Source organism: Rhinolophus sinicus, chromosome 1 (assembly GCF_057876585.1).
Source record: "Rhinolophus sinicus isolate RSI-liver-muscle chromosome 1, RSI-T2T, whole genome shotgun sequence".
NCBI classification, from domain to species: Eukaryota; Metazoa; Chordata; class Mammalia; order Chiroptera; family Rhinolophidae; genus Rhinolophus; species Rhinolophus sinicus.
The window spans coordinates 54569957-54581679 of record NC_142501.1 but is presented as its reverse complement, the minus strand read 5'-3'; the positions used below and the strand labels follow the sequence as shown (position 1 = coordinate 54581679).

Below are 11723 nucleotides of genomic sequence, written 5' to 3'. Positions count from 1 at the left end.
GGCCATCTCACAGGGAGAAGGAAAATTAATTACTTAATACATGTAAACAGCTTTGAAGATGAAAAGTGCAAACGTACGGTGTTCCTAATAACATCTTCAATACGTTTACAGAGTCCCAGAGTCGCCACTGAGCTCACCTTTAAGATGAGTCCTTGGGGAGTTGCTGGCAAACTCCCCAAGCCAATAAACAACATTAAATGCCTTTTCACTCCTTTTATGCAGCCAACCCCAGCTTTCCCCACTAATAAAAGGACCAGGGAAGATCAGAGCGGCCATAAGGAATCTACGCAGCACACCCACAGCCCTCACCATCAAGGACTCCCCCAGCGCTCAGCCTCTGCTCAGACCCACAGGATGTCGTGCCGTTCCTACCGGATCAACTCAGGATGTGGCGTCCCCAGAACCTTCAGCTCCTGTTCAGCTGTGGCCCCCAAAACTGGCAACCGCTGCTGCATCACCGCTGCCCCTTATCGGGGGGTGTCCTGCTACCGGGGGCTGACGGGCTTCGGCAGCCGCAGCCTCTCTCACCTGGGCGCCTGTGGGCCCCGCATGGCTGTGGGCGGCTTCCACACAGGTTCCTATGGCCGCAGCTTCGGATACCGCTCGGGCGGCGTGTGCGGACCCAGCCCGCCCTGCATCACCACCGTGTCTGTCAACGAGAGCCTCCTCACGCCCCTCAACCTGGAGATCGACCCCAACGCACAGTGCGTGAAGCATGAGGAGAAGGAGCAGATCAAGTGTCTGAACAACAGGTTCGCTGCCTTCATCGACAAGGTCAGTGAGGCCCAGCACAGTCCAGAGAAGACCCCAGCCCTGCCCTCCCTTGGGAAGGTCCCAGTCTGTTGAGGAGACAGCATGGCAGCCAGGTTTGAGACAGCAGAGGGAGAGAAATGCAACCATTATGGGCAGAAGGATCAGTTGTCATCGTTTAATTCCAGCCAAGTGTGCTGAGGACCCAGAGTGGTCCAGGAATCAAGTCTGTGGTCTAAAGTGTGTGTGTGTTTCCAGAGACAACATAGGAATAGTGGACTTGCCCCTGAAAACCTGTACTGGGCACTGTGTGCTGGAAGAGTGGGAGCTAATGCAGAGAACAAAGGGCATGTGGCTTATGGCTCGAGCAGTATGTAAAGGGGCTGGGCATGGCTCGGAGCCACGCTGCCTCCCCCATCCTGGCTCTGCCCCTCAGCAGCATGAGACCTCAGGCATGTTATGTGTCTGGATAAGAGAAGCAGCCTCATATGCTGGTTGTAAGGATTAATGTGTTCATGCATGGAAAGCGCTGGCACATAGTAAGTGCTCAATAAATGTTAGCTGTTAGTATTATTTTCCAAGGACAGTAGTGGAAAAGGAAATCTGACCATTAACCAACCAGGCTTGGCAGCTTCCTTCATACATGGAGGGCACGGAATGTGGAAGGGGAGGGGGTCAGGCTGGTGGGAGGAGGCCGAGCAATGCAGTGTGATCAGCACAGCACTGCTGGGAGGCTGCCCCCCCAAAGGCCTGCCTCTGTACCTCTCTTCATGTTGGCTCCTCCTGTGTCCACAAGACCTCACTCCGGCAGAGGAGACAGGACCAGGCTCTGGAGTCTGGGATCAGGGGCTAGAGGGTAACAGGGATGACCTTCCTGTTATCACTTTCTCTTTAGTGATCTTCGTTAATCCTCAAATTGACCCAATGGGGTAGATATTATCTCCGTTTTTTGAATACCAAATGGAAGCTGAGAGAGTTTAGATGAGCTGCTCAGACATACTGTGGTGAGCAGGCAAAGGGGACTCAAGGGGTGCAGACCCCAACTCCATCACTTACTAATTGTGTGACAATGAGCTAGTCATTTCACACCTTGGGGTCTCAGTTTCCCCATCTGTACTATGGAGGAAATCTTTTCCCCCACCCAAAGTGTTGTGAGAATTGAATGAGATAGATAGATAGATAGATAGATAGATAGATAGATAGATAGATAGATGTATACAAGTATGTGTGTTTGACTGTGTATGTATCTTAATATAGGTCCTGGCACCACACAGTAAATATTCAATAAATGTTGCATAAATAAATAAATAAATGGTAATCATAGTAATAGTTAAATTAGTGGAGCACTTACTATGTGTCAGGGACTGTTCTAAGCACTTTACGTGTATTAACTTGTTCAATTCTCACAACTCTAAGGAAGGTACTGTTATCTCTGTTTTAGAAATGAGAAAACCAAGTACCAAGAGGTTAGACAACTTACCCACTTAAAGTGGCAGAGCTAGGGCTTGAACCAGACCTTTGGTTTCAAGCCTGGGTGCTTTCCCTCACACCCATACTGCCTCCCTGGGAGCTGGGTGACAGGCCGCTTGAGATGCAGACACTCAACCCCATGGCTTAGTCCTTGGCTGGCTCTGGAAGCATCAGGGCAGAGCGAGTTCTGAGAACCAGGCACTTCCCTAGACGCCCCATTGATTCTCCCACACCCTGGGTGGCAGGTGCGCTTCCTGGAGCAGCAGAACAAGCTGCTGGAGACCAAGTGGCAGTTCTACCAGAACCAGCGCTGCTGTGAAAGCAACCTGGAGCCGCTGTTCAATGGCTACATGGAGACGCTGAGGCGGGAGGCCGAGTGTGTGGAGGCTGACAGCGGGAGGCTGGCCTCAGAGCTCAACCACGTGCAGGAGGTGCTGGAGGGCTACAAGAAGAAGTGAGTGCACATGACCAGGGAGGATGCAAGGGGCAGGGGGAAGGCTCCGCCCACAACCCTCTTGAAGCAGCTTCTCTAAGATTCCTGCCTGTCAATAGGGACTGCCTGGCACCCCAGGGAATGTCCAGTAGGGACCGAGGTTTCTTCAGGGTCACTGGCTTCACCTCCACCCTTTGGAGGCCCCATGGGTCTTAGAGCTGGTTTCAGGGGAGTGAGGAAAGGAATCCTGATGGCGTGTGGCAGCTGTCTTTGTCACTGCCCCTCCTGGGTCACCTTTATGTTGCAGGCTCTGGGCACTTCCTGCCCAGGTCACTAACTCTCTGTGGATCTAGGATGCACAGATGATTTTAGACTTAAGGGATGGAGTATGCGTCCCTGATCTCATCCCACGGGCAGAAGAACTGGGGTGGAATAAGCCAAGTTGGCATAAGGGCTAGCTCATGAATAATGCACAAAATAGACCTCAGAGAAGACAAGATAGCATCGGCAGGGAGTTAATCCTTTCTGACCCTTGGAAGAGCTTGCCTGGGAATGGGGATGGTATCCAAGCCCTGACCCCTCAGCTCTGGCCCCCTTCTCCCCCACACTCAGGTATGAAGAGGAGGTGGCTCTGAGAGCCACGGCAGAGAACGAGTTCGTGGTTCTAAAGAAGGTGAGGGGGCTGGGAAGAGGGGAACCCATCTGCACAACCTCCAGTGGGGGGTGCGGTCACCACACTGAGCACGGAGTCACCTTCCTTCCCTGGGCCTCCTCCCACACACGCGCCCCTCCTCCTCTCTCCACCACCAGGACGTAGACTGCGCCTACCTGCGGAAATCAGACCTGGAGGCCAACGTGGAGGCCCTGGTGGAGGAATCTAGTTTCCTGAAGCGCCTCTATGATGAGGTGAGGGGCCCTTGCCCACCAGCCAGGAAGGGGGAAGGAAAGTGTGGAGACCTGGGGGAGCGGGGCGAGGGTGCATTGTGTGCATGTGTTTGCCCCATGTGTGATGTAAGTGTGGAAAGAACCTGTACGTACGCAAAAGGAGTGTGTTGGGTGCTTGTCACAGACACGGGTGTATGTGCCGAGTGAGCACCTGGCATAGCGTTGGAGGATGTGGACAGTGCATGCGGGGGCCTGTCTGCCTGTGAGCGCCCTGCGTGCGGCAGTGTGTGTGCCTGTGTGCCGGTCTGTGTGCGTGTCAGTCCGCACATGGATAGGAGAGTGTAGATGTGGGGGTGGGGGTCAGGGTGGGTTTCTAATTAGAGAAGGGTCATAATAGACAGATCACTAGTCCTGGCATTCAAACCCCGGCTCCCCTGCTGGGTGACTCTAAGTCAGGTCTTTTTCACATGCGGGGCCTCAGTTTTCCCATTTGTTAAGTCACGGGCTGTCCCCAGTTGAACCTCTAGGGCCACGTCTAGGTTTATTATTCTAGGATGTGCCTGTATATGAATGCTCCCAGTGTCCCCTCCAGAGTGTGCACTGACCCCCGGGGTGGAGCTCATGGCCCCTATCAGGTGCCAGAACCAAATGTATTGGCTGTTGGACCCCCAGGAGCTTCAGGTTCTCCACGCTCACATCTCAGACACCTCGGTCATCGTCAAGATGGACAACAGCCGCGACCTCAACATGGACTGTGTCGTGGCCGAGATCAAGGCTCAGTACGATGACGTCGCCAGCCGCAGCCGGGCTGAGGCCGAGTCCTGGTACCGCAGCAAGGTGAGTGGCACAGGACACCTGCCTCCTACCATGGCTGTGGGAGGCATGCGAGCTACATATTAGAAAAGGCTTCTTTTGTCTGGGATTCTGATTCCTAGGGATGGGAACAGAAGGGCAGACAGCTCTCAGGTAGAGGTGTCCGGGCAGGGCTGCCATGGATGGTGGCCCAGGCTGAGCGCTGTACAACCTGCACTACCACCCGTGGTGTCCACAATCCATGGGGTGTCCCATCCTGAGCCTCAGGAGCATGTGTGCTTCCCCCCAGTGCGAGGAGATGAAGGCCACGGTGATCCGTCACGGGGAGACCCTGCGCCGCACCAAGGAGGAGATCAACGAGCTGAACCGCATGATCCAGAGGCTGACTGCTGAGATTGAGAATGCCAAGTGCCAGGTAGAATACAGGGAGGGCTCCAATACCCAGCACGGGTAGTCTGCAGCACCAGGCCCTTTGATCCCCAGAACGGCAAGGGTCTGACCCCAATCAGGCCTCAAAGTGTGCACATAAGGAAGCAGGGGCCCAGGGAGACGGCAGGAGCTCTCCCACATCACACAGCATGTGAGCTGGGATGAGCCGTGTTACTGACGACCCCCTCCTTGGCCACCCTGCAACTACCATCAAGGAGAGATGGTGAAAATCCTACCTATCTCCTCCCTTGTGTTGTTTACATCCCATTAAGTACCTGGTCATAGGCAGTTAACCTACCTTCTCTCTGGGACCCTCCTCTCCCTGCCCCAGCTCCGTCAGCTGGAGTGAGCCAAGCTGTGCTTTTTCTCATCCTAGCGGGCCAAGCTGGAGGCTGCTGTGGCCGAGGCTGAGCAGCAGGGCGAGGCAGCCATCAGCGATGCCCGCTGCAAGCTGGCTGAGCTGGAGGCCGCCCTGCAGAAGGCCAAGCAGGACATGGCCTGCCTGCTCAAGGAGTACCAGGAGGTGATGAACTCCAAGCTGGGCCTGGACATTGAGATCGCCACCTACAGGCGCCTGCTGGAGGGCGAGGAGCACAGGTGAGGCTAAAGAGGACCTTGTGGGGCATAGGAGGTGAAGGCCCTGGTCCTCTGGGAGAGAATTTCCTTAAGCCCAATTGTGAGCTACATCTCTGCCCACTGCTAGTACGGGTCAAACTTCAATAATAATTATTAAACGCTTATTATATGCTTGGCCTGTGCTAAGTGTTCACCGTACTCTCACAATCCAGTGAGGTATAGGTTTCATTTTTCCCATCCAAAGATAAGGAAATAAGGCTTAGCATTCAGCGACTTTCTCGTGGCCACACAGTTAATAAGTGCAAGAGCCAGGACCTGCACCCAAGTCATGTGCCTCTGACACCCATTCTGTTCCAGTAGCTTCCTACCCGAGGCTGTAGCGTGGCCTGCAGACAGGCTGTGTATTACAGGGATAATGCCCTCTGTATGCCTGCAGTAGCTCCTCATTGACCACAGAGCCCTTTCACACACACACTGGTGCAGTGATTCCATTGCTTTCTGTGAGTCTCATCGCACGATCCAGGGTGAGCCAGGCACTCAGATTGGAGGCAATGGGTAGAGTTCATAACCTCACCCACCTCTGCTGAAATCAGGCCTTGTTAAAGAAAGAAAGTGAGCCTTTAATACTGACTTTGGAGGAGCGCTTCCTGCCTTTGGGGGTAGGACCATACACAGGACAGCCCTCTCTGTCCCCAAGCAACCATCGGCCTCAAGGAATCCAGCTCAGTGTCCAGAGCTAACAGAGTTTTCTTGATCCATAGGCTGTGCGAAGGTGTGGGCGCAGTGAATGTCTGTAAGTATCTGCTTGAAACCCCCTAGAAAGTGGCTTTGTTGATGGGCAAAGTGGACCCCGACCGCCTAACCCACTGAACCTGGCATGTTTCCTGACTGGGAGGCATCCTGTCATCCTCCCCTGGCTCCCACAGGGGAGAATTAAGAGGGTTGGCCAAGGCAGAGTTGAGCGCCCTCCCCTGGTGGTGACGTAAACTGCAAGCCATGGAAATAGGGCCAGGCAGCTTTGCCCCTCTGGGTTCAGGCGTCCCCTCCTCCTTCTTGCCCAGTCCCCTAGAAGATGCTGAGAGGAATTGGGCCTAAGTTATTAACCATTAAAATCCTTTGAGGCGGAGGGAGCTCCTGCCACGCGGAAGCCATTTAGGGCCTGTCCCGAGGTCGGTGAGATCACAGCAGACTACTCATCCTTCCCTGTTACCTCTCTTTCCACAGGCGTCAGCAGCTCCCGCGGTGGAGTCACCTGTGGGGGCCTCACGTGTAGCACCACCCCTGGGCGCCAGATTGTCTCTGGCCCCATGGCCACCGGGGGCAGCATCACGGTGATGGCGCCCGACTCCTGCGCCCCATGTCAGCCCCGCTCCTCCAGCTTTAGCTGCGGGAGCAGCCGGTGCGTCCGCTTTGCGTAGAGTCGGGGTCCACCTGCGTCCGCCTGAGCACAGATGGTGTGTGAATGGAAAATGTGTGCTTGCTTCTCGAATCTTACACGTGTTCCTACAAAGGAACAACAGACCCCGGGACCGCTCTGCCACCTTCTCTTAGGGAGTTGTTTCCTGGTTCTCTTGGCTTCAGTTAGAGAGTCATTCCCAGCCCTTCACTTAACTCCAATTTGACTCAAAAATACCTGTGGCCAATTTGTATTGTTCACCAAGCTCTCGGGGACATTACTAGTCAGCCGGAATGGAAGGACATCATGAAAGCATGGCCTTCCCCTGGGACAAGGAATGAGCCTAGCCTTCCATCCCAGTCTCCCACAGCCTGAGAATCAGAAAGGAATTTTCCCCCAGCCCAGCAGCTCCCTCTCCTGGCTGGGAAGGTCTCTGCAGGAAGCACTGCTCTGGTTTTTGTGTTGTGCTTGTCTCTCTGATTGACTGCCTCCCTCTGGGTTAACCTGTTCCAGCCAGTCTCCTCATGTGACCTGGTTGAGAGGCCCATTGGGATGGGGGGGTGGGGGGAATCCTTTTGACTTTGGACAGGTCTTGCTAGTCAATGCACCTTATACATTTCAAAGAAAACTCCATGGTTGCTACAGATCTCCCCTTGCAGGTGCAGGGGAGGGGTCTATCCAATGCAGAGCGGGTGGGATGGAGAAGGTTAGGCCACTTCCTGGGTCTCCCGCTTGTTACGACTGTCTGTGGTGGCTTGCCTTCTGGGTTGTCTCAATTGGTGTTTCAATAAATGCTGCTGCGATGCAAGGATATGTGATCTTGTGAACACGATGCGTGCTTCCTCCAACGTTCTGACCTCAGCTCCCTCGTGCCCCTCTCCAGCTGGCCAATGCTTTCCAGCCCCCGCCCCATGCAGTGTTTCCTCAGTGATTCTGCCTCTTCCTGTCCACTTCCATAGCCTGATTCCAACTCCGTCGACTCGGGCCTGGACCAGAGCTCCAGCTCCCCATGGCCTCTTTCTCCTTAACCCCACCCCACCATCCCCCAGCAGCCAGAATCCCATCTCAAACTCGTCACTCTCACCCCCTCCCGCCTGGTTCACACCAGTTCCCAGCCTAGGCATGTGCTCCGTATGCCACATGCAGGCTCCCTCTGTCTCCTCTACTCCCTCCTGCTCCTCAGCCCTGTGCAACCCCTCACCCAGTGCTGACCTTCCTTGGATGCAGTGCAGGCTCCTTCCATGGACACAAGTCTAACCTTTGAGGCAACCAGGGACCATCTCACATGGACACATAGGCCATCCCATGCCCCTCCTCCCATCTGCCTTTGCTTCTTCCCTACCCTTCTTCCCACAGGCACCTGTCCCTCTCCCCCTGCCCCACAGTGTCCGGAACCCTAAGCATCTCTGATTCTGTCTTTGTGGCTCGGGGCCAGGGATGTCACTGGGTGCGTCTGGAACCTGGATCAAGCTGGAAGTATCTCCTCCTGGTTCTAACCCCCAAATAAGTCCCAGGATGGGGCTCCAAGACATGTCAGGCCTGGGATGGTTGGATGAACTCAGGCAGCTCGTAGAGAAGGAGGTATAAACATCAGTCGTCTTGGACTTACCTCCATTTCTCCATTAGGAGAACAGATTGGCTGTCACTATTCCAGACAACTATCCCCCTGTCAGCCCCCTCTGCTGCTCATCCCCTGGGCTTCCCCTGCAAAGAAAAGTTAAGGCCCGGTGCGTTCTGATGAATCCTTAGGTCAGGTCCAAAGGGTCTGCAATTCTACTGGAGGTTGTGGTCTCTTCTGAGGGCTCAGGCTGCTGCTTTTTCAGGTTTGGTGGCTAACACCAGGCTGTCTCCTCCAAGTTTCTTGCCTGCTCCCCTTCTTTCTCCCACCTCTCTGGGCCTTGAGGACAAGGTCATAGTCACAATAGGCCAACATTTAAATTAGGGCACCTTATTCATCCACAGGAAAGAGTAAATCTTGGGGACTGAAAAGTCAAAAGACCAAATTTCAACATCAACTCTGCCATGCCTTAGTGAGACCCTGGGCAAGAAGCAGCCTCCATGCTCTGCGCATCAGCCTAGGGACCTGTGAGATGAGCCCTTTCCAGCCCTGCCACCTCCTGTGGTTCTGGTTTGCTGGAGTGAGTCTGTGTGGGGGGAAATCACCTTGATATTACCATGAGTAGGGGCCAAGCATAACTAAAATGCAAAATCTGACACTCCTCCCGCAAAATACCACACCATGCATTGAAAAGCCAAACAGCCAGGAGCTTAGAAAGATTAATAAGATTTTTAATAAGTTTCCATGCTTTGTGTGCAAAGACCAGTCAACTGATGCAGTCAGCCAGAGGTGCCATTGGCTTATGAGGATGCAATCTCTCTCCAGCCCTCCTGGCGGTCACAGCAAAAGGCAGAGCAACCTCTTCTGGTTCAAAGGCTTCTGGGGCTTCCACAGCCCTCTCCTGATAAAAGAGCTATTATTCCTCGTGGAAAGCAAAGGGTGCAATCCAAGGATAACTAGAATTAAAGTTCTATTAGAAAAAGAAATTTAAAGAAGAAGTCAAGTGGTCTGAAATTGAGAGATCAGGGAAAAGTCAGACGAGCAGGTGGCCCAAACAATAAAGCTGGCCCATGTGGGTGATTCCAGCACTCTTTCCTGGGCTCCCCTTTCCTCTGAAACTCCACAAACCTTGCTAACTTCTGTCAGTGAAAATCAGACCTTCTGTCCATATTCCACTCTTCTTCAAATATTCAGTTTCAAAAACTCAGGTAAGCTTGGGCTTTGGTGTCTTCTTTCCTCCCTGAGGCCACAAGTGTTCCTCGCCAAGTCTCAAGTCCCCTCTACTTTATACCATCGTCACCAACACCCACTCCAGGGCCAGCTCCTGCTCCCGGCTGCCCCAGTGTCTCCAATTGTCCCCTGTTTCAGTCTTTGGGATCTCAGGAAACAGATTAGTGTCATGACCCACTGAGCCAAGCATAGTTAGAAACGCGGACAAACCACAAGCTCAAAGAAATCACAAATCATATTCCCCTTTGCAATGAACATGGACACGGGAAATGACCATCTGGAATTACCCTGTGTGCATATTCACGTCACTGCCACTCTGGGAATGTGGACATTAAGAAGCGACTGTAATTGAGTGTTTTATTTATTGAAAATTCGCGTAATGGGGGCACTTACACTAAGTTCTACTATCTTTGGGTGGGAGAGCCTGCAGTGCCAGAGGCATAGTTCACCACTACCTCACACCACTTTAATGTTCCCACCTCTCCCCAAACCCCTTTGTGCCCCCAGAAATCCCTGCCCATTTCTGCTTCATTAAAAACCAAAGGGTCCCCCAACATGCAGGCTGTTATTCCCTTGGAGCTATCAGACAGTGACGGGGTGAGGTGAGGTGCCAGGACACTGCGTGGAGTGGAAGCAGCACTCAGTGGGTGAGCTTTCGCATTCAAGATGAAGACAACGCCGTAGGCTCACATATGGATACACACACCCTCCACCACCACCATCAAAAAGATTCTTCTCCCTATACCCTCTCCCCAGGGCAGTATGTGTCTAGTGGGATGCCTTTCCCTCCTCAGAGAAGACCTGGTGGCCCTTTGAACTTGATTTTACTCTTGTTCAAACTTGGTGGGATCTAGGCCATGATGTGCCCAGAATGCAGACCCTCTAAGTCCAGGAAGCAGAGACTAGGGACCACTATCCTAAAAACAATCTTGGTCCTCCCCTGGTCCCGGAAGACCAGTGTGTCCCCTGGGGACACATTCTGGAGGCATCAGAAGGACTGCATTGCCAGGGAGAACTACTCGAAAGTTTTTCTGTGTCCTAAGATCAAATATATATTCTTATAGCAAAATATCTTCACCCATTCAGGTCTTTTTTTTAAATCTTTTTTTTAAATCCCAAATATTATAAGGTGGGAGAAGTAGAATTCTTCCTGTAAAACAAGTGAAAGAAAGTTGCTCATCAGAAGCCCCTCTCTCTACCTCATCACATCTGGGGGGACACCTTTGCATCAGAGGGGGCTCTAAGGAGCGTTCCCTAGGCAGAACTTCTTGGGAACTGTAAGTTCAGGTATAGGCCAAAACAGAGCTCCCCAATCAATTGCCCCCAGCCAAGCCATCGGGGAAAATGCCCTCTAACCGGTGGTCTAAGTTTTGATTCTGGGTTCCCTGACAGGAGACCTGTACTAACCACCCTGTTACAAGATCTGTCCAAGATTCTTGGAGAGCAGAGGCTATGGGACGATTTTTTGCAAACACTTCCAGGAAGTTCCTTTATGTCACCTTCCATCTCCTATCTCTGGAGTGTCAGACTAGTAAGGTAGGATCAATTAGAACCCCTCTTCCAGGAACATTTTGATGGGCCAGGATGTTTAGCCTGAAGGGAAAATTGGGATAAGGCAGTGGAAAGCTTATGAAATTTGGCATTCCCTAGACCTCCGTTTGGATCCTGGACTAGCCGTGTGACCTTAGTGAAATGATTTAACTTCTTTGGGCCTTAGTTTTCTTACCTGTAAAATGAAGACAATGACCCTCTTGCTATGACAATGAAACACATACATGATGTGCCAGACATTTAGTAGCTGTTTGTGAATAAAAGCTCTTTTCTTCCCCTTTTCTACATTGGTCCCCACCACGCCTCGCCTGGGGGGCAGACTGGCTCTGACCTTACAGCATTCAGAAGAGAAACGCAAACACATGATCTGATCCTATCAGAGGGAAAGTCACCTCCACAGTCAGAATTATCTGACTCTCCTTTTCCCTCTGTCCACGTAAACCAGTGGTTCTCAAATTTAGTTCCTATAAGAATCACCTGGGAGCTTGTTTAATTCGGATTCCTGGGCTCATCCCTGGGTGCCCCCCCTCCCTGATGTAGGTTGTGGTCTGGGGACCACACTTGGAGAAGCACTGAAATAATCAGGGAATGGACAGAAGGGGCTGGAAAAACAATGAAGGAGACAGACAGTA

At 52.6% G+C, this 11723-nt stretch overlaps 1 protein-coding gene across 1 annotated transcript; it reads left to right on the top strand.

Annotated features, from left to right (window-relative positions):
* Positions 1–262: 262 nt before the first annotated feature.
* Positions 263–7555, top strand: LOC109443763 (keratin, type II cuticular Hb5). The gene is made up of 9 exons (XM_019724509.3): positions 263–774; positions 2466–2674; positions 3266–3326; positions 3464–3559; positions 4211–4375; positions 4641–4766; positions 5157–5377; positions 6118–6149; positions 6581–7555. Exons 1-9 carry the CDS (start codon positions 355–357, stop codon positions 6772–6774), a joined length of 1524 nt encoding a protein of 507 aa, XP_019580068.1. The 5' UTR covers positions 263–354; the 3' UTR covers positions 6775–7555.
* Positions 7556–11723: the final 4168 nt, after the last annotated feature.